This window comes from Vigna unguiculata, chromosome 4 (assembly GCF_004118075.2).
Source record: "Vigna unguiculata cultivar IT97K-499-35 chromosome 4, ASM411807v1, whole genome shotgun sequence".
Taxonomy (NCBI): domain Eukaryota; kingdom Viridiplantae; phylum Streptophyta; class Magnoliopsida; order Fabales; family Fabaceae; genus Vigna; species Vigna unguiculata.
The window spans coordinates 33944359-33967308 of NC_040282.1; the positions used below are offsets into that span (position 1 = coordinate 33944359).

At 35.0% G+C, this 22950-nt stretch overlaps 1 protein-coding gene and 1 non-coding gene across 2 annotated transcripts; one reads left to right on the top strand and one right to left on the bottom strand.

Moving 5' to 3' along the window:
- Nucleotides 1-13054: 13054 nt before the first annotated feature.
- Nucleotides 13055-17755, bottom strand: LOC114180792. Its single transcript, XM_028067083.1, has 3 exons — nt 17002-17755; nt 15523-16896; nt 13055-15048 (listed from the first exon to the last, which is right to left on the bottom strand). The coding sequence occupies exons 1-3, from the start codon at nt 17753-17755 to the stop codon at nt 13055-13057; spliced, it is 4122 nt and encodes a 1373-aa protein (XP_027922884.1).
- Nucleotides 17756-17810: 55 nt separating this feature from the next.
- Nucleotides 17811-17917, top strand: LOC114182797. Its single transcript, XR_003604233.1, has one exon. It is a non-coding gene; the product is annotated as a small nucleolar RNA R71 (small nucleolar RNA).
- Nucleotides 17918-22950: the final 5033 nt, after the last annotated feature.

Sequence of the window (22950 nt, forward strand, 5' to 3'; positions counted from 1 at the left end):
GCAGAGGTTGTAACCCCTATATATAGTTTTTTTTTTTCACCATGCTAACATCAACTCTTTAATCATCTTGGAAGCAGTACCTTTGACTTGATCTATTCAACTTAACCCCATTGAAATTTTGGAATATTCTACTGCAAATAAATTTTTACTATATAATATGTATAAGACAGTAAAATACGAAACCATAAATAAAAAGTGAAATCTCTCTTACAATTTTATTTTACAAAATAATTTTATCAAGTTAAATTAGATTTAAAATGTTCTTCATTACAAATATAAAAAAAAAAAAGTTTAGTTCATTTTTATTTTTTTATAAAAGTTTGTGGAAAAAACTCATTCAAACAAAACCAAAGTCTACATGATCAATAAATGAGAGATGTGATCGTGTTTTAATAGGACTTTTTATTGTGGTTACCCGTACAAGAAAGTGGTTAGAGTGCATTTTGTCCTTGTGTACGATGTAAAAGGCAAAGAAATACATAATAAAATAAAGTTAAAAGATTGAATAAAGAAAAAATATAGATTAGTTATATTATTTCGTGTAAGAAGCAATGTAGATTTTGATCGAAGGAGAATAGTATCTAACTAAACAGCTGGTAATGTTGACGTTATACCCTAATTTGTTTTTCTGTGTAGAAAAAGACACCAACCTTGTTTAACTATTTTAGCTTTGTTAGTCTGAGAAATTATTTGAAGACTCAAATATTCAAAAGCAAAAGAAGTCTTGGAGGATACTATTTTTCAATTTCTGTCACTTTGCTTCTTTATTTGTTTGCAATTCATACCAAACTTTGAAAAACCAAGCATATATATTGTTGCCTAACTATGACATTTTTCACTTTATTCAGAAAATCAAATTTTATTAAATACTTTATCACAACCAATAGGAGCACATTATTATGGTTATGTTAATTATGATCATGACATGAGGAAACTACCCTGGATATTAAATATATATATTATAATATAGTTTGAAGAGTAATATACTTGTCGTCTAGAAGAAATGTTGATTTGTTTTACTTTAGTTTATGAAATTTTTAAAATATCGAAGACGGTAGGGCATTGAAAAAACACTTATAATAAGCTAGTCCAACCTTGAGTTAGTTAATAATTTGTCAAATTGAAACACGTTAGTCATGAGGGACGCATAATTACATGTATTGCTTTGTAGCAATATGCATGGCCATCTATGTTATAAGGTCCATGCTTAATAAATTAATGTTGGAAATTAAGTATGTTATATGTATGAGTGAAAATAGATTGGGTTAAATAGTATCTACATCGTACTTATTTTAGTTTAAGTCTAATATTTATCTATTATTTTTAAAATTTGGTTGTACCTAAGTTTGTGATAACTGATTTATATTTTTTATTTGTTTTTATAGATAATAAAAATAACATTAGAGATGTCAAAATGTATTTTAATAATGGAATCAATATGGTTTAGCACGATTTTGAGCTTAAGATAGATTAGAAAATATTCGATTTTTATAAATATGGATCAAAATGAACTCAATTCACTTAACCATGCTAGCAGGGCAGCTCAAGAGTTTGGAAGACCTTAAACAAACTTAAGAAAATTATATCTTTTATATAAAATTTATTTTTTGACTTCTTTTGATGCAAATTATTTATTAAATTGTCATAATTAATTTCATTTAACATTTATTTTTCGATAGATAATAATGTTAATCCATTTAATCTTTGTTGAGACATTGTTGACACTAGAATTGTTACATTATTTTATATGTTATATATGCATTTGGAAAAGAATATACTAATTAAGAATGTTAATTGGTTTATCATTTTTAAATTTATAATTTCTCTTAAGATATTTAATTATTAAAAAACTTAAATTCATTATTATCCAACAAATTATCATCTTTTAGAGTTTTTTCAAAAGCATTTTTCTTTCAAATGTACAATCTAGTGACTTTATTTTTTTAACTCTACATAAAAAAAAATATCTTCATATATTTAAATTGTTCAAATCTACTTTAAAGTGTTTTAATTTCTTTATCTACAATATACAAAAGTAATAAATTCTAAACAATTTTTGAAGAGATTTTACAATTTCATTCTCAATGTTTTCATCAAATTGTTTCTTTTTGCGTTTTTTTTTTACAAAACTTAAGTTCTTCTAAACACGATAGTAAGTATTTTTTTTTTTCCTAAACTTGAATATCTTTCTACAAAAAACTCAACTTTCTAATTAGTTTATTATCCACCAAAAGACTAATCGTTATTCTAATTAATAGTTTTGTAGAAAAAATTCATTTTTTTGTCAAAATATATGCTAAAAAACTCTTAAAATTTGTAAATCGAAAAGTACCAAAAAACAAAACTGGATAAAAGAAACGCATTTTTAATTTTAGTACAAATCCAAAATAGAATAAAAATTACAACAATACAAATAAAAAGAAAAAACATACTAATAAAAAATGATGATGAAAAATTGGTACACACAAACAATATGAGATTAAAGGAATGTAATTTGTCAAGAGCTTAAAAAAATGACTATTAAAAGAGAAGAAAATTAGGACAGACAAGAAAAATCACAAAGAGATAAAAAAAATAAAAGAAGAAAATAAAATTATAAGAGAATAAAAATAACTCATCATTATCTTCTTCGTAAACAAAATTATAATTTACTAAATAAATGTTTCAACTCATTAATTGTCATTTTTAATACCAATAAAAATTAACATACACAAATAATAATTTAATTAAATTTTATTCTCAAACATAAACTTATAATTAATGTAATAAAGTTATATTAGTAATAAAATATTCTTTTGAGGCCTCTTTTATCTCAAACATAATTTTATAATTAATTCAATAAAGATATATTAGTACAAAAATATTTTTTTAAGTTTTTTTTCTTAAAAGTAATTTTATAATTAATTGATAGGAAAACAGTAGTAGTAAAAAAAATTGAAATCTTCTTTGACCGGAGATCTAAAATGATAGTTTTACTTGTTTTACCCTTAAGTCGTCCGGGAATGAAACAAGTTCAAACTTTGAAGGTGGGCTAACTCCAACAAAAATTATTTATTAGTTTTTTTGCCATTTTTTCATAAGTTTACATTATAATTATTTTCTATTTTATGTAATATTTGAATGTTTAATTTATTTATTTATCAAGTTATAAAGATGTAATATTTTTATTTTTTAAATAATATCATTATAAATATGTTTAATAAAATAAACCAAACACTTGTAAGATTATAAAAGAAGAGTCTGTTAATTCACTTTTATTGTTTTAAAATAAATATATAAAATAAATTGAAAAAATAAAATATTTTTTACTTATTGAATTCACTCACTTTTCAATATGGAGTGGGTTGAGTCTGAATTACAAAATGTTTTAGTCAATAAAAAAACAAATTGAATTGAGTTAACTCATATTTAAGTTAACCACCATAAACCAACGCGTTTAACACCCTTAACTTTAACATATTGTTTCAAAGAATTTAAAATGAAATAAGAAGAAAAGACAAATTTAAGGGAAGAGGCTCTGCACAAAAGGATCTTTTGTCCATTTGGCAGCTTATGACAGAGTTGGTGGAAAAATAGTTTATCATCTATTTCTATTAAATTTATTCAGAAAAAGATTGATGATAAATTGACTTTTTTTTCATCTAAAATCTTAAACTTGTAAGATTTTAAAACAATTAATTCGAAGATTGAGTATCAACCTTGCTTGTAGATACACTGGAAGAGGTCAACTCCTGCATACTTGAGAAAATCCCATTAAATATTCTTCCTTTTTTAATTGATGCTATACAAATACACACTGTATATTAAGTATTTTAATATATTATTTCATATATTATATCAAAATTTTAAATTGATCATAAATCCTAATCCAATATCTTCACTGCTACTAACATCATTCTTACTGAACAAATCCTTTTCCCCAAACATGTTTATGATATTTTTCTGAGCTCAAATTCAAATTAAGTTAAAAAAATAAAATCATTGTTTAGGACCGTTTATCTTTACATTCCCATATTTTTCATCTACACTCTCTATTTGAGTGGTTAAAAGATCAAAATATTCCTTTGTTCTTTTTTTTTTATGAAAAATTAACATTATAAAAATATGATCATCGGATTGTACATTTTAAAGTTTTCTGTGAAAATGTTACTTTTGTATTACAAGATCTGAAAGTAAAGAAAGTTCTAATTACATAATTCGAAGTGATTTCTAAATTATATAATCTAGAAGTTTTTTTATATAAAAACTATTTTTTACAAGTAAAATAAAGAAAAAAAAAACTTCTGTACATTTTATAAAAGCTTTTAACATTGTGAGCAGCTCGGTGATTTCTGCTCTGAAATTGATTACATAAATTCATTTCTCTTTTTGTCCTATGTTTCATTATTTTAATAGAAAACGTTGTTATTAATATTTTATTTGATTATTTAATATTTTTAAAATAAAAAAAGAATATTGTGATCCAAAATTTAATTTTATATTATAATATGAAAATTTATTTCAGTTTATAAAATGAGTTCTTAAATTTATAATGTTATCGTGATAAGAAAAAAAATTAAAAAGAAATTACAGTTTTTTCTACATGTTTGTTTTCTTGTTAGAATATTGGACCGGACTTCGTACAATAGTATACCTTATTCTGATATCAGGCTTTTATTCGGTCTGTTTTAGGCCCTTCTAGAAAAGTAAAAGAAAGTTCATACTTCCTTCGTATCTTGGGCTATTTTCTAATGCACCCCATAATTTTTATGTGTATCTCATCAAGTAGTTGAAAAAGTCAAATTGTGCTTCTTATCACCCATGGTGTTGACATTGTACAATTTGAAAATAAAAATAAAAAATCTGGATTTTATGATCTATAAATAAAAATTAATTTTGAGATTATGCAATCTAAAATTTATTTTTTACACAATAAAATTCTAAATTTCAAAATACCAAAATGAAAAAAAAGATTTCGAATTATAAATCTTGCAATTTTTAGAACAATGTGAAAAATTTTATATTTACGAGAATTTAGGAAAAGGTGGAAGGTAGATTGATGTTTTCTTTTTCCTTTTTATAGCACTTTATTATTATTTTTTATTTAATTTTATTTCTCTCTAAACATGCTATTTACTTTTTCTGCAAATTATACAATTTTTCGAATTGATTGTTAATTTATTTTCAATTGTAACAAAATTGATTATATATGGATTTGAGTATTTGTTGAAGGTTTACGACGGTTGGTATGGAGAGGGAGGAAGGCGAAACATTGCGATGTGTTTCATTATTCACTTTTTCTCACCAAGTTCTCTGAGATTTGCTCGACTGCTGATATCTTCTTCCACAGACTTCATAACAGAGTTGTAAAAGTGTCGAGTACTTTAAGGTATGTCATTTAGCGAGTCAAACATAAGTATCAGTGAGAGGTTGGGTAGTAGCCAGTCCTTAGGGTTATCAAATGATTCACTATCTAGGGTGTTAGGAGTAACTATGGAGGTTACTAGGGAGTGTAGGGAGGACCCTCTTGAGGAGCATACTCAGAGTTCTTTTCCCAAGAGGACCGGGTAAAAGTGGGTCCATGAAGGGGTTCAACTTGCATCTTTTAATTTAGGTGGTCACGATTAATAACTTCTTAGTTAAACAATATATATATATATATATATATATATATATATATATATATATATATATATATATATATATATATATATATCTTTGACGGGGAGTGAGTCCTGACATCGTCTCTCTTTAGAAGGTAAGCGGTAAAGACAGTGTGTGCCATGGCCGTAAAAAGGGGACGAAGACGAGTTTTTTTCTTTTTTTGTATATATGAACTTTTTTATTCAGTTTCATGTTTGATTCCCTTTTGATGAGCTCACCATGGGTATTCTTCATCTCTTAAATGTTGCTCTTATGCAACTTCATCCCAATAGTTAGGGGTAGTCTGCAAGTTTTCAAGCTTATTTGCTAGGCTTCATATCTAATCCCTACCCTTGAGAGTTTCCTTTATTTTTACATTACTCGACCCAAGGGTCCGGTTAGATGGTTGTCATTCGTGGGTAGGTCAAAGTCATATGTTCTTGATGAATTTTCTCAATCTTTTAAGAGGTTTAAAGATGGATTTTTTAAGGTAGTCATGACCTCGACTGAGAGGTCGCACTTTTATTATAACAACAGTAGGCCAAAATTCCCATTTTATTGGACAGTTGACCGTTATAGTTATGAGGAAATTTCCAAAGGTTATTAGTCCATTGATAGTAGGCAAATAGTTGAGGTGTTGGAGCAGCTTCCAAAAAAGATACCTGACGAAAGATAGTGCATTGTTACCTTTCCCCTAACTCGACTATTAACATGTGTGGAAGTTTAACTTTGTCCATGACTTGTATGATTTGGCTAATATGAAAATTTTGTATTGTTTTACAGGTTATATGGCTCAACACGCTACGAAGGTGGGTGCTGAAGAGGATGTCTTTATCAAGCTAAGGAAATAAGTGGCTAAACACCTTATCCATCAATCTTTTGTGTGTTGCTCCAACGTTGTTTATATCAAAGGACATGACTTCATAGTAATAATTGGCCTTCTCTATAATTAAAGTGATTTTCATTTTATCATGAGAATATGATTATAGCTTGAGTAGGTGTCCAAAAAGCTCATAATGTTCTGGTTGGCGACACCATGTACTAAACAGTCAATGTTATGTAAGTGGTATGCATCCTTGGGACACGCCTTGTTGAGGTCTGTATAGTTTACGCACATCGTCATTTTTCACTTGATGTTTTAACCAGTATGATATTAGAAGGCCATGTTGTATACCTCACTTCCTTCACAAATCAGGATTTTAACAATTTGACAACTTCAACCTTCGTAACTTGTCTCCTTTATTCTTCCAACTATCTTTTCATTTGCAAAATTAGTTTCGCTTCTTTGAAAACGGATAGATGACATGACGCTATTCTAGGGTCGACTCTTAGGAAATCAGTCGTTGTCCATACGAACAAGTCAACATTGACGCTTAAAGCTTTGTCGGTGGCTTTTTCTCCATTTGTATCAATCAATCCAATCTTTAGATCTTGTCCCTCTTCTTGCAAGGGAAAGGCTATGGTTTCTCCAACAAGCTCTATCCGTGCATCAATATTTATTCACGGATCGAGGTCCACTCCTCCCATGGCCACGTTGCTTACTTGAACCTTTTCGACATTGTTAGTATTTAGTGGAGGGAAAGGTAATTTCAAACAGGCTATACAACATTCTTTAGCCGTCTTTTAATCTCCATGCACTATTATTATATCCCCTGAAGCTAATGAGAACCTCATGGCAAGATGGTGGGTGGAGACTATTGCTCCCAAGAAGTTTAACGAAGACTGACCTAGTAAAATGTTGGGCTCTTGGCAAGCGTACCAAAAGTCAACTGTAGTATAATGATTTGAAGTAAGAGTGTCGAACCCACGAGGAACGGGTTCAGTTAAAATAATTAATTATCTCGATCAGCATATATATACAAAGATTTTAAATTTGATTTGACATTAACTTTTGCATAAAATTAATACAGTAAAAGCGGAAAAGTTTAGAAAAATACAGTAAAAGAAACTGGGATTGAATTTCATCTATCTCCCTTGTCTGTAATCTGGATGAATATAATATATAACATCTGAAAATACCAATATTGATGCACACTCAAAAATCATTTATACCGATCCCTCGTGTATAAAATTCATAAGATTAGTTTCCTGAATATTGATTCCTCACATATTCAACAAACTATCCAGCATTACAATCGAGTGTTAAAAGCAATTGATATATTGAGATCTATTCCTAGCATCACAGTATATCAAGTATCATTGTTCAAATCAGATTTTCAGAAATACTTTTCAGTCAGATCTAAAAATCAAAATCAAAACATCTATTGATCAGATAGAAGTAAGCATTAAGAGTAGAACAATAATACCAATACTGAGTAAAACAGAAATGCTATATATAAATATCACCAGATTACATCCAAGTTCGAGTAGATTACATTCAATCCCACGGAAAGAGATTAGCCACTCATGGTAGCTATCAAAATCCTAAGAGCTAAAGAAGAAGAAGAAGAAAATGTGAACTCTGTAGCTCGTGGTCACAGCTCCAGCAATTCTGCAGTTTTTCTCTCCACCATTCCAAGCTGTTTTCGCAATTCTGAACCTCCAAATATATATACCCACGAAGTCTCGCTCAAGCTACCAAAGTCTCGCTTGAGCGAGACTGCATTCTTCATCCTGAAGAAAGCCTCTCGCTTGGGCGAGATGTGCTGAAGCCAACATCTCGCTTAAGCGAGCAGAGTACTTCAAGCTGAAGAAAGGATCTCGCTTAGGCGAGAATGGCGGCCTCTGAACTCGCTTGGGCGAGAATGGCGGCAAAGGAGGGTTTTGATTGCACGAACTCTCGCTTAAGCGAGAGTTTGCGTCGCTTAAGCGAGAATGGCGGTTGTGGCTTTGGCTTAAGCGAGAGTTCTTAAATTTTGAGCGACCTTGACAGCATATTTTTCCAATTTTCTTCCTTTCTTGCTTTCTCCTTCACTCTTCTTGAATTCTCTTTGATCTTTCCTGAAAAACACACAAAATAGGATCAAATGATTTCTTTAAATCAACACTTGGAAGCATGTGATTGAAACTTAGATTTAGGAAGAATCAATATGAAATGAGCATCCATTAAAAGCATAAGTGCCAGATTTTGTCATGAATCTTTACTGAATTTTGGCACTTATCATAAAACATTATAGGATGTGTGCGCATCAATAACCAGATATCAGACATGTATGGTCTTGGTCAAGTTTCCTACTCCAAAGGTGGTGTGGAAGTCAATACCTCAGCTTCTTATATGTTTTCCTGTAGAGTATTTTTACTGAACTACCCTAATGTAAAATTCTTCATTTCTATTGTAATGACCATTGGGTAATCTTGATATGGGTCTGTAAACAAGATTGTGGGCATCCTCTTCATATACCTCTATGATATTTCATGTATTGATCGTGGGAAAACATTATTTATAGGTGCGAGTACCTTGTCGATTTCTTTCTTTTCAACTGGTGCGGTATCAACTTTAATGTTATCTTTGTACTTTCTTATATCTTTTACTCGCACGAACTTGGCGACTTACTGCCTCAACTCATTGATGTTGGCAAGAGGGTTCATGCGTAGCTCATCAATAAACGACTCTACTTGCAAGTTGTTAATCATATACTGTAATATGATTTCAAGGTTCAAATTCTTAATCTTGAGGGCGACTATGCCAAATCTGTAAATAAAAGTTCTCAAAGACTCACCATGTTCTTGTCTTATGTTAAGGAGGGAAAGGGAGGTAATTTCATGTTGGCGGCTGGTCTCAAAGTGTGTTGTGAAGGATGAAGTCAGTGTATCGAAACAATCAATAGAGAATTGTGGTAGGTTGGTGAACCAATCTAGAGTTGGTTCTCTTATAGTGGAAGAGAATGCCTTGCACATGACGACATCATCAATTTAGTAAAGCTTGTTCTTATTCGTGTACACAGACACATACTTGTCTGGGTTCGAGCTATTGTCATAACATATTATAGGAGCTTTCCATTGCTTGGGAAGGGGTTTTCGATAATTCCATCAATGAAAGGATGTTTGTGGTTACTTCTTGGTGTTGAGAAGTTGTTGGTTACACCCCTAGTTTTTGGGATTGGGTTATATTCACTTTCTTCTTTTGTTTCATTAACGGCCTTGCCTCTCGACAGAATTCTCGCCCTACGTGCATATACATTCCTACACAATACTAAAGAGTGAATTATGATACTCAGCCCTTCTCTTCCTTAAGTTCAATTCTACCAACCAATTACCCTTACAGTTGAAACATGCACCTATGCTCTCTATCCCTAAGTGTGCAAAGGGAAAGGATAATAATTCAAGTTAAGGTTAAGGTGCATAATTCAAACAATTAGGCTCAAATGGGCTATCAACAAAGGATGATTATTTACAGGTTGGCTATTTGGCACTGAGTTATAAATTCAACAAAATTGCCTTAATCATTTCCATGCTTCAAATGTGATGTTATTAAATGAAAACTCAAGCAATATCAATTTGTCAACAAACAGTGGAAACACTCAAACTGTTTAAGGATTCACACACTCACTGGGTTTTCTGGTTTATTTCCTTGGTATCTCACTTGTTGTTACAACTGATTATCTTGACTAACTATACAGCACTAATATCCTAATTTTGTCTAATTATGAATTCAACAAAAATTTCCTTTTTTCACCTCTGTGTTCAGTTCACTCAGTTGTTCAAGACTCAGGATACTTACTGAAATCAGATTTCTTTTTAACCAATTTTCTCAAGAAAGATTTTCAAAATGATTCCCAAAAAATTTTAGCTGTTTCTAAGTATTATGCACAAAATACTGAGCCAAAAAGTAAAGTTAAACAGTTAATCAACTAGAAAATATAACATTCTAGCCAAAACAACTAAAGCAAAATAGTAGTAATTACATAAATACTGCAAAATACTAAAAGAAAAAGAACAATGAAACCGTATTTATAGAGTTTGACGGGTGGAATGGTGATGTGGATCAATCTCCTCCAAAATCAATCTCATCCTCAATGTCTGCTCCATCTGTGTCAGCAGCTCCTGATGGTCCCTCACCTGCAACAGGTCCACCTCCCCCTAGGAAAATAGGACTGTCCCTAGGCCACTGTAGATAAGTGAAAAATTCTGGTGGAGTCATGCCTGGGTATGGTCCGCGGACATTCTGGTGGAGGTACTCCTGAAGATGGAGTTGTCCTCTATGAATGGAAGCATTTTGCTGATGAGTGTGCTCCATCTGCAACCTCAGATATCTCATCTGCTCAAGCAACTCATTATTCATGTTGAGTTGAGGTTGCTGTGTGGGCCCTGTTTGCTGTTCTTCCATTGCTGGTTGTTCTGCAGCTGGTTGATCTTCAGCTTGTTGGTCCAGCTGGGGCTCTTCTTGCTGCTCCAAGTCCTCTAGGTGAGTACAATAATGTTCAATGAATCTCTTGGTAATTGCAGGTCTTATCTTCTCAGTTAGGTCTACCTCCACCCCTTGTTCCTGGCAAAGAGCTGTGATCAAGGCCGGAAAACCCAAAGCACCTTTGGCCTTGTCATTCCTACTGTTGACTTCGTATCTCACAAATTTGTGGATCTCTTCAGATATAATCGTAGCGATGTCAACAGTGAGATCCTCCCTCATTATGCAATAAAGGAGATGACATCTAGGCACGTTCAAGTCTGACACATGACCAATAGGCACTATGTTTGCAAGTAAAAATGTGGTCCAGACTTGGGCCAAGGTTTTCATATCCCTTCTTAGAATTCTGAGAGGATTTCCAGTGGGTCCGACTTGATAGGATCGATTTGCAGCGCATATAAGGAGGGCCACTTCATTTTCATCATAAGGTTCATGACTCCTCCTTCTTGTTGTGAAGTCACAGCGTTGCCCTGGTTGTAAAGGTAGTGGGTTACCAAGAAACTCACTGATGGCTGCTCTATCATAGTTTATCCACCTCCCCCTAACTTTAGATCTTTTTTCACCAGGATTGTCCTCAGAGTAAGCATTTGCATAAAATTCCCTGACAATTTCTGGGTCAAATTTGGGAAGTGGATCAGCCAACTTCATCCAGTTTCTCCTGATAAGGCCATTCAAGAAAGGATCATATTCATCTGGAAGTAGAACCACCTTTCTTTCCTTGATAAAGACCCAGTTCTTTATCTTTTCATAACGTTCTTCTCTTTCGGGGTCCCTAAAACGGTTGATTATTGGCCTTTCAGGAGAAGAGCTACTTGCACGTCTTCTCCTTTTCCCTTTGCTAGGTTCAGCAGCGGGAAGTCTAGCTGTGCTCTTTGTTCTAGCCATGGACCTGCAAGTATGAGAATTAACCCACCAAAAACATGACCAATTCAGTTTTCACAACTTAAAAGACCAACCAATACGAAATTAAGTCACACATTTTGTCAAACAGCTTGAATGCACTCTTAAAATATGAAATTTTTGAACCAATTCGTGCATAAACAACCCACATTATTCTGCTACAGCATCAATTCATATTAAAACTCACAATATAACACAAAATGCAGCAAACAGAACATGGGCACTCTCCTAGGGTTTGGAGCATGCAAAACCGTGACCATGCTTGGTGAAAATGAAGAGAATGAGAAGTAGAACTTACCTTGAAGTGAAATTAGCAGAGGAGACCAAATTTGTGAGTTAAAATGCAGAAAATTGAGTGAGTGAAGGCGCGCTCAAGCTGAGGAGGGGAAAATTCTGGGCGAGCAAGGGTTTGGGGAAAGAAAAGTGAGTGAATTCTGCCCCTGAACCTCACTTAAACGCGAATTCTCGCTTAAGCGAGACATTCTCGCTTAAGCGAGATGAGCGTGAGAGGAAAAATTAAAAAGTCTCGCCCAGGCGAGGCTTTGTCGCTCAAATCACCCCTGGTGCAGGGCATTCTCGCCCAAGCGAGCCTCTACTCGCTTAAGCGAGTATATCAGAAAAACTGGATGGCTCAGGTTCTGCATATCTCGCCCAGGCGAGACATGTTTAGCTTGGGCGAGATTTTGTGCAGTTTTGGAAAATTCTGATTTTGCCACTTCTCAAATTTTTGCTCAACTTTCACACACTCAATTCATGATCCTTTCAATCCAATTAACTCATAAACACACACCAAACCATACTTCAATCAATTCTTTATCATTCCAAAAGGTTTCACATCAACAAACTCAAAATCAAGCTTTTAAACTCAAATTTCACAATTTGGCCAAAACAAGGCACTTTTTAGCATTTGATGATCTCAATTCTGGCACCAAAACTCATTCCCATGCTTAAAATACCAGTTTTGTTTGAAAACAACCAAAATTGCATGGTTTGCCTTATTGAGATGATTGGATGCTAAAATTCACCTTTTTACACATAAACATAGAACTTTAAACACAAATACATACTTACATACACAAACATATTTAATCACACAAGATGAAATTAAAGTGCAAAAACATAATTAAAACACTGGGTTGCCTCCCAGGAAGCGCTTGTTTAACGTCACGAGCCTGACGCCTGTTTAAATTAAGGTTCATCAAGTTGAATGATTGTGGCGAGCCTATCAATCTCACCACCAAGATAGGGCTTCAACCTTTGCCCGTTTACAACCCAGCTCCTTTTAGATTCAGGATCCTCTAGTTCAATGGCTCCATAAGGTCTCACATTCTTGACAAGAAATGGTCCTGACCACTTTGATTTTAGCTTTCCAGGGAATAGCCTCAACCTGGAATTGAACAATAACACTGATTGACCAAGATAAAATTCTCTTTTGAGAATTTTCTTGTCATGATAAGCTTTCATCTTTTCCTTGTAGAGCTTAGAGGACTCATAAGCGCTGAGTCTCATTTCTTCCAATTCTTGCAGCTGTAGTTTTCTCTTTTCTCCTGCTGCCTTTGGATCAAAATTCAAGAATTTCAAGGCCCAGAATGCCTTGTGTTCTAGTTCAACCGGTAAGTGACATGACTTACCATATACCAGCTGGAATGGGAATAAACCTGTGGGAGATTTATAAGCAGTTCTGTATGCCCAGAGTGCATCATCCAACTTCATTGACCAATCTTTTCTTGAAGATGCCACAGTCTTCTCTAGAATACGCTTGATTTCCCTGTTTGACACCTCCGCTTGTCCATTGGTCTGTGGATGATAAGGTGATGCAATTTTATGCCGCACTCCATAATGTTCCAAACATTTCTGAAGTTGAGCATTGCAAAAGTGTGAACCACCATCACTAATCAACACTCTTGGAGTACCAAACCTGCAAAAGATGTTCCGCTTGAGAAATTTGATTACAGTTTTGGCATCGGCCTTAGGAGCTGCTACTGCTTCAACCCACTTTGTCACATAATCAACTGCCACCAAAATGTATTCATTTGAGAAAGAAGATGGCAGTGGTCCCACAAAGTCGATTCCCCAACAATCAAAAGCCTCAACCTCTAAAATGATATTCAGTGGCATTTCATGTCTTTTTGAGATCCCCCCTATTCTCTGACAGCTATTGCAGTGTTGCACATATTTGTGTGCGTCTTTGAATAAGGTGGGCCAATAAAATCCAGATTGGAGGACTTTTGCAGCTGTCCTCTCTCCATTAAAATGCCCTCCATATGGGGAACTATAACAGTGCCACAGAATGTTTTTTGCCTCATCATTGGATACACACCTTCTCAACAATTGATCAGCTCCAATTTTGAACAAATGAGGATCATCCCACACATATTGGTGTGCATCTCTCAGGAATTTCCTCTTCTGGTGCCAATTAAGATCTTCAGGTATAACCCCTGCAGCTTTGAAATTTGCCATGTCAGCAAACCATGGCCTTTCTTGCACCATCATCAATTTTTCATCAGGAAACTCCTCCTGCACCTCTGATTGAGTGTTGGTCACCTCAGTATTCACCAATCTAGACAAATGATCAGCTACAAAGTTTTCACTTCCCTTTTTATCCTTGATCACCAAATCAAATTCCTGCAACAATAAGATCCATCTAATTAGTCTTGGTTTTGAATCAGATTTGGTTAACAAATATTTAATTGCAGCATGATCAGTATATACAGTGACAGATGAACCAATCAAATATGCTCTAAATTTTTCCAATGCATAAACTATAGCTAGCAATTCCTTTTCAGTTGTTGCATAATTAATTTGAGCTTCATTAAGGACTTTGCTAGCATAGTGTATAGCATGAAAAACTTTGGATTTCCTCTGTCCTAAAACTGCTCCTATGGCATAGTCACTTGCATCACACATTAACTCAAAGCCTAAATTCCAATCAGGAGCAATTATCACAGGAGCTGAAACCAATTTTTGTTTTAACAATTCAAATGCATGCAAACATTCAACATCAAAATTAAAAGGTGTATCCTTGTTGAGCAGATTGCTGAGTGGTTTGGCAATTTTGGAGAAATCTTTGATGAATCGTCTGTAGAATCCAGCATGGCCTAGAAAACTCCTGATACCCTTTACGTTTTTGGGTGGTGGCAGCTTTTCAATGATCTCCACTTTAGCTTTATCAACTTCAATACCTTTAGCAGAGATTTTGTGACCCAGCACCACACCTTCAGTTACCATAAAATGGCACTTTTCCCAATTCAAAACGAGATTAGTATCAACACACCGCTTCAGTACGGTGTTTAAGTTTTCCAGGCATTGATCAAATGAAGCCCCAAATACAGAGAAGTCGTCCATAAAGACTTCTATGCATTTTTCCACCAAGTCCGAGAAAATTGCAAGCATGCATCGTTGAAAGGTTGCTGGTGCGTTACACAATCCAAACGGCATTTTCCTGTAAGCAAACACACCAAAGGGACAAGTAAAAGCAGTTTTTTCTTGGTCTTCTGGATCCACTGCAATTTGATTATAACCAGAATATCCATCCAGAAAACAATAGAAAGCTTGCCCTGCTAACCTTTCTAGCATTTGATCCATAAAAGGTAAAGGAAAATGATCTTTCCTAGTGGCCTGATTTAATTTTCTATAATCTATACACATTCTCCAACCTGTGACTGTTCTAGTAGGAATTAATTCATTTTTATCATTACAAATAACAGTCATACCTCCCTTTTTTGGAACTACCTGGACCGGGCTGACCCAGGCACTGTCGGAGATTGGATAGATCATACCTGCATCAAGTAACTTCATTACTTCTTTCTTGACCACCTCTTTCATGGTTGGATTCAATCGCCGCTGAGGCTGTGCTACAGGCTTGTAGTCTTGCTCCATATGAATTCTGTGCATACAGTAGGATGGACTAATTCCTTTAAGGTCAGATAAAGTCCAACCTATTGCACCCTCGTTGGCTTTAAGAACTGAAATCAGCTTTTCCTCTTCAGAAGCCGTTAAAGCATTACTGATCACCACTGGTTTATTACCTCCATCTGCAAGAAAAACATATTTTAAATGAGGAGGTAATACCTTTAGCTCCAGCTTCTGACTTTCAGTTCTATTTTCTTGCTGCAATTTCTCAGGTTGTATATCATTTGATGCAATTTCTTTTGCTGAATTTAGATGTGTCATGTATTCATCAACTTCCTTTTCTTCATCTTCCTCCAGATCATCACAAGCACCAATCAAAGCTTTTTCCAATGGGCTTGCCTTTGCTAATTGCTTCCTGGATGACAGAAAAAGTTCATCTATCACATCCATCCTGAAGCATTGTTGCTTGTCCTTCGGGTGCTGCATTGCTTCAAATACATTAAAGTTGACTTCATCATCTTGCACCCTGACCTTCAATTTGCCATCATCGACGTCAATAATGACCTTGGCCGTCTTCATGAAAGGTCTTCCCAGTATTAGAGGAACTTCAGTGTCTTCCTCAATATCCATTACTACAAAATCAACTGGGAACATGAATTTGTCAACCTTAACCAAGACATCCTCTGCCACACCATAAGGATACTTCATGGATCTGTCAGCTAGCTGTAATGTCATCCGTGTAGGCCTCACTTCCAGATCTCCTATAGACAAAGGCATCAAATTTATACTGGCACCCAGATCAAGCAATGCCTTTCCCACTGGTAATGTCCCGATTGTAACTGGAATAGTGAAGCTCCCAGGGTCTTTAGATTTCTGAGGTAATGATTTCTGAATTATAGCACTACACCCTGCTTCAAGCTCCACTGTCTCTTCAGAGAATCTTCTCTTTTTTGTTAGGAGCTCTTTCATGAATTTTGCATATGTCGGCATCTGCTCCATAGCTTCCACAAAAGGGATGTTAATCTGCAGTCGCTTGAAAATGTCCATGAATCTTGCAAACTGCCTTTCCTTGTCTTTTTTGGAGGGATTTTGAGGGTATGGTAGGCTCTTCAACTGAGGCACCTGTTTCTCACCCTTCTCCCTCTTTTTCTCCTCACTTTTATTTTTTTCTTCCTTTTCTTCTCTCTTATTTACAAACTCTCTTTTATTTTGTTCTTCCTCTCCCTCACACTCATTTTTTTCATTCTCTCTCTCTTTTTCCTCCAACACCTCCTCCTCTACACCCAGGTTGTCTCCAATCCCTCTTCCCACAACTTTACCACTTCGGGTGGTAATAGATTTACACTGCTCCTTGGGATTAGTCTGAGTGTTGGCTGAAAATTGACTTGTCTGCTGATCTGATAATTGTTTCGCCAACTGTCCAACCTGTGTTTCGAGATTTCTGATTGAAGCTTCTGTATTTTTCTGATTAGTCAAAGAAGCTTGCATAAACTTTTCTAAAGTATCCTCCAGTTTAGATGTTCTGTCATGCACCGAAGGATAATGTTGTTGTTGTTGTTGATAAGGAGGTTGTCTGTTTGAAGGACCAGCATCTTGCTTCCATCCAAAATTCTGATTTGGATTGTTTCTCCACCCTGAAAAGTTGTTATTGTTGGAGAAATTTCCTGGTCTTCCTTGGTTGCTCACATATTGAACTTCTCCTTGTGAGCTACTCTGATAAGAACAATGACCATTTGGATGATCTCCTCCACAGAAGTCACATCTCATGGGTTGTTGACTAGGAGAAGATTGCACAACTTGCAACTGCTCTGGTAATTTAGACATTTGCTTTGTCAGTGCTTCAATCTGTTGAGTCAGAATCTTATTCTGAGCTAAGATCGCATCTGTAGTACTAAGATCAAGCACTCCCTTCCTCTGAACAGTCTGCCTATTATGTTGAGCTTGATGATCTGTGGATGCCAATGCCTCAATTATTCTTGTTGCTTGCTCCGCATCTACACTCATCATTGTTCCACCTGCTGCTGCATCTAATATCATCTTGGTGTCAGGCCTCAGACCATTACAGAATATGTTCAACTGAGCAATATCCTCAAATCCGTGATTTGGGCATTTCCTCAATAAGGAATTGAACCGCTACCAGGCTTCACAGAATGGCTCATCTGGTCCTTGCCTAAACGTTGAAATATCAGCTTTGGCTTTGATGTAGCGAGATGGTGGAAAGAATCTGTTCAAGAATTTCTCCTCAACATCCTTCCAACTGTTCAAACTCTGATTTGGATGTGACTTAAGCCATTCCTTTGCTTTACCTGCCAAAGAAAAAGGAAACAACCGCATGTATACATGCTCAAGATCTCCTTCTTGAAAGCCCATGGTTCCTATCAATTCATAGAATGTAGAAAGGTGAGTGTATGGATCTTCATTATCCATTCCAGTGAATTGATGAGAACTGATCAAGCTGAGGAAAGCTGGCTTCATCTCCAGAGTTTTAGTGGTGGATGGTATTGCTATGCTAGAAAAATATCTTGGCCCTTGTTGCATAGCATAGTCTCCAAGTGTCTTCCTGGTTGGAGCTGGTCTTTGATTCTCCATGTTTTCTGATTGAGGTGTGATGGAAGTACTGGCAGATTCTTCCCTTGTCTTTCCTTGCTTCTTTTTGCTTTTGCCTCTGTTCCTTCTAGCTGTCTTTTCTATCTCCGGGTCAAATGCTAATCGATCTTCAGGAACCTGACCTCTTAAGAGCATAAATCAAACAGCTCAAGCAAGGATTAGTACAAAGGAAAAATTTAATAAGCTATCTAATAAAGAAAAATATACACAAAGCTGGATGAGATAACTAGAAATTTCAAAAGAACACCGTTCCCCGGCAGCGGCGCCAAAAATACTTGTTGGGCTCTTGGCAAGCGTACCAAAAGTCAACTGTAGTATACTTGTTGGGCTTTGTCGGTGGCTTTTTCTCCATTTGTATCAATCAATCCAATCTTTAGATCTTGTCCCTCTTCTTGCAAGGGAAAGGCTATGGTTTCTCCAACAAGCTCTATCCGTGCATCAATATTTATTCACGGATCGAGGTCCACTCCTCCCATGGCCACGTTGCTTACTTGAACCTTTTCGACATTGTTAGTATTTAGTGGAGGGAAAGGTAATTTCAAACAGGCTATACAACATTCTTTAGCCGTCTTTTAATCTCCATGCACTATTATTATATCCCCTGAAGCTAATGAGAACCTCATGGCAAGATGGTGGGTGGAGACTATTGCTCCCAAGAAGTTTAACGAAGACTGACCTAGTAAAATGTTGGGCTCTTGGCAAGCGTACCAAAAGTCAACTGTAGTATAATGATTTGAAGTAAGAGTGTCGAACCCACGAGGAACGGGTTCAGTTAAAATAATTAATTATCTCGATCAGCATATATATACAAAGATTTTAAATTTGATTTGACATTAACTTTTGCATAAAATTAATACAGTAAAAGCGGAAAAGTTTAGAAAAATACAGTAAAAGAAACTGGGATTGAATTTCATCTATCTCCCTTGTCTGTAATCTGGATGAATATAATATATAACATCTGAAAATACCAATATTGATGCACACTCAAAAATCATTTATACCGATCCCTCGTGTATAAAATTCATAAGATTAGTTTCCTGAATATTGATTCCTCACATATTCAACAAACTATCCAGCATTACAATCGAGTGTTAAAAGCAATTGATATATTGAGATCTATTCCTAGCATCACAGTATATCAAGTATCATTGTTCAAATCAGATTTTCAGAAATACTTTTCAGTCAGATCTAAAAATCAAAATCAAAACATCTATTGATCAGATAGAAGTAAGCATTAAGAGTAGAACAATAATACCAATACTGAGTAAAACAGAAATGCTATATATAAATATCACCAGATTACATCCAAGTTCGAGTAGATTACATTCAATCCCACGGAAAGAGATTAGCCACTCATGGTAGCTATCAAAATCCTAAGAGCTAAAGAAGAAGAAGAAGAAAATGTGAACTCTGTAGCTCGTGGTCACAGCTCCAGCAATTCTGCAGTTTTTCTCTCCACCATTCCAAGCTGTTTTCGCAATTCTGAACCTCCAAATATATATACCCACGAAGTCTCGCTCAAGCTACCAAAGTCTCGCTTGAGCGAGACTGCATTCTTCATCCTGAAGAAAGCCTCTCGCTTGGGCGAGATGTGCTGAAGCCAACATCTCGCTTAAGCGAGCAGAGTACTTCAAGCTGAAGAAAGGATCTCGCTTAGGCGAGAATGGCGGCCTCTGAACTCGCTTGGGCGAGAATGGCGGCAAAGGAGGGTTTTGATTGCACGAACTCTCGCTTAAGCGAGAGTTTGCGTCGCTTAAGCGAGAATGGCGGTTGTGGCTTTGGCTTAAGCGAGAGTTCTTAAATTTTGAGCGACCTTGACAGCATATTTTTCCAATTTTCTTCCTTTCTTGCTTTCTCCTTCACTCTTCTTGAATTCTCTTTGATCTTTCCTGAAAAACACACAAAATAGGATCAAATGATTTCTTTAAATCAACACTTGGAAGCATGTGATTGAAACTTAGATTTAGGAAGAATCAATATGAAATGAGCATCCATTAAAAGCATAAGTGCCAGATTTTGTCATGAATCTTTACTGAATTTTGGCACTTATCATAAAACATTATAGGATGTGTGCGCATCAATAACCAGATATCAGACATGTATGGTCTTGGTCAAGTTTCCTACTCCAAAGGTGGTGTGGAAGTCAATACCTCAGCTTCTTATATGTTTTCCTGTAGAGTATTTTTACTGAACTACCCTAATGTAAAATTCTTCATTTCTATTGTAATGACCATTGGGTAATCTTGATATGGGTCTGTAAACAAGATTGTGGGCATCCTCTTCATATACCTCTATGATATTTCATGTATTGATCGTGGGAAAACATTATTTATAGGTGCGAGTACCTTGTCGATTTCTTTCTTTTCAACTGGTGCGGTATCAACTTTAATGTTATCTTTGTACTTTCTTATATCTTTTACTCGCACGAACTTGGCGACTTACTGCCTCAACTCATTGATGTTGGCAAGAGGGTTCATGCGTAGCTCATCAATAAACGACTCTACTTGCAAGTTGTTAATCATATACTGTAATATGATTTCAAGGTTCAAATTCTTAATCTTGAGGGCGACTATGCCAAATCTGTAAATAAAAGTTCTCAAAGACTCACCATGTTCTTGTCTTATGTTAAGGAGGGAAAGGGAGGTAATTTCATGTTGGCGGCTGGTCTCAAAGTGTGTTGTGAAGGATGAAGTCAGTGTATCGAAACAATCAATAGAGAATTGTGGTAGGTTGGTGAACCAATCTAGAGCTGGTTCTCTTAGAGTGGAAGAGAATGCCTTGCACATGACGACATCATCAATTTAGTAAAGCTTGTTCTTATTCGTGTACACAGACACATACTTGTCTGGGTTCGAGCTATTGTCATAACATATTATAGGAGCTTTCCATTGCTTGGGAAGGGGTTTTCGATAATTCCATCAATGAAAGGATGTTTGTGGTTACTTCTTGGTGTTGAGAAGTTGTTGGTTACACCCCTAGTTTTTGGGATTGGGTTATATTCACTTTCTTCTTTTGTTTCATTAACGGCCTTGCCTCTCGACAGAATTCTCGCCCTACGTGCATAACATCATCAACCTCTTTTTCTTTTCCCTTGGCTTGCATTTGAACTTCAATCTTCCTCTTCAACCTTGCTTTTTCTTCTCTCGGGTTATCTATTTCCTCAACATTCTACTTCTTATAGTCAACGAATTTTTTTTGCATCTTCGCTTGCAATTCAAGGATAGCGAGTATATCAGTTGAGGGCCCAACCCCTCTTGCTCATACCACTTTGCTCCTAGTAGACACCATCATTGCTTCTTCCTTTCAAAATATATGTCGGTCCCTCGGTGGGTGCCAATTGTTCTTGCAAGAGTGAGGTATATCTTGTAAAGTCTCCTAAAATGCTTTAACTGCCACAACTTCAAGGGGTCCATGTCCTCGATCTCTCAAAATAATCGTTCTTAAACATCCCACAGGAGGGGGATATGCCTGCAAAAGACACACTGATGCCAAAATCAATCTAATATGTAAAAGTGTAAATGCTAATGAATAGTAATCAATGTACTTCGTAAAATGTGCCTTTTATACCAATATTCATAGGTCTTACCTGGTTGTGCTTTGGTCTAAGTCATTAATTACTTGATAATTGGATTAGGGCAATTAACCTTAGACTTAGTTGTTCTGAATGGTAGTGGTGACAATGGTCTCATCTCGATCTGTTATTATGGACCGTGTGCATATCGTCTTAGAGAACCGACATGTACTCGACCAAGCCGTGTACCCCATAAAGACATTCTAACCTTATATTGTATATACATTGTGTTTGTTCCACATTTCTAAATATATTCTTTTGATTTCATATGTTTTATATAATTATCTCCCACATACAAATCCAAATCCTATTTTATTTATTATTCAAATCCAAAAGTCTAAATTGTTAAAAATGATGTTTTTCTAGATATACTATGCTAGGTCATGATATATTTATTCCTCTATTTTTGCACACTTTCCTATCTCTATCCTCTATTGCACAAAGTATCCCTCATAATTATCACTCTCCGTGAAAAGAAATGAGCAAATAATAAAACATTGATTTTTCAAAAAGAAATCATACAACTTAACTTCTTCACTTATATCTTTTGTAATTTTTTTAGACCGACTTAACATTATATATTTGCATTCATCATCTTTCTAAGTCTATTCATCCTTCCTCTTCGTGTTTAATGTATTTTCTTCAAATTCTTCCGTCAAAATATAGAAACCTATAGTATCTCCTATTTAAATCACTCCCTCCTTAGATCACTCCACATTCATGGGTTATCTTTTCATCTTCCTAGTTCCCTAAATGTTGCTTCCTTTATCGTTTTTCTATTGTATATATACAAGTAATAAGAAAATAAAAAATGAATAAGTACACACCAAAAGTAATACAATTTCACATTAGTGCTTTATCATTTGAAAAATCACCCTTTAAAAAGTAGCTATCAATATATAAAAGTTCCACCGATTATCGATCTTATACTACTTAACGTGAAACTTGTCATTTAGACTTGTCTAAGGCTGTGTGAAACCAATTCCAGTAGATGAAGAATAAATTCTTGACATATACTTTGGTTGTTCACACTGACTTTTCTAAGTAATATAAT

What these genes read in the sequence shown, in the direction of transcription:
- LOC114180792 (XM_028067083.1), bottom strand. Translation starts at nt 17,755, where the DNA reads ATGATATTAGATGCAGCAGCAGGTGGAACAATGATGAGTGTAGATGCG. An exon ending in AGGGATTGGAGACAACCTGG is followed by an intron (nt 16,897 to 17,001) that starts GTGTAGAGGAGG and finishes ATAAGAGAGAAG; the next exon opens with AAAAGGAAGAAAAAAATAAA. An exon ending in TCCTACTAGAACAGTCACAG is followed by an intron (nt 15,049 to 15,522) that starts GTTGGAGAATGT and finishes TCTCTGCTAAAG; the next exon opens with GTATTGAAGTTGATAAAGCT.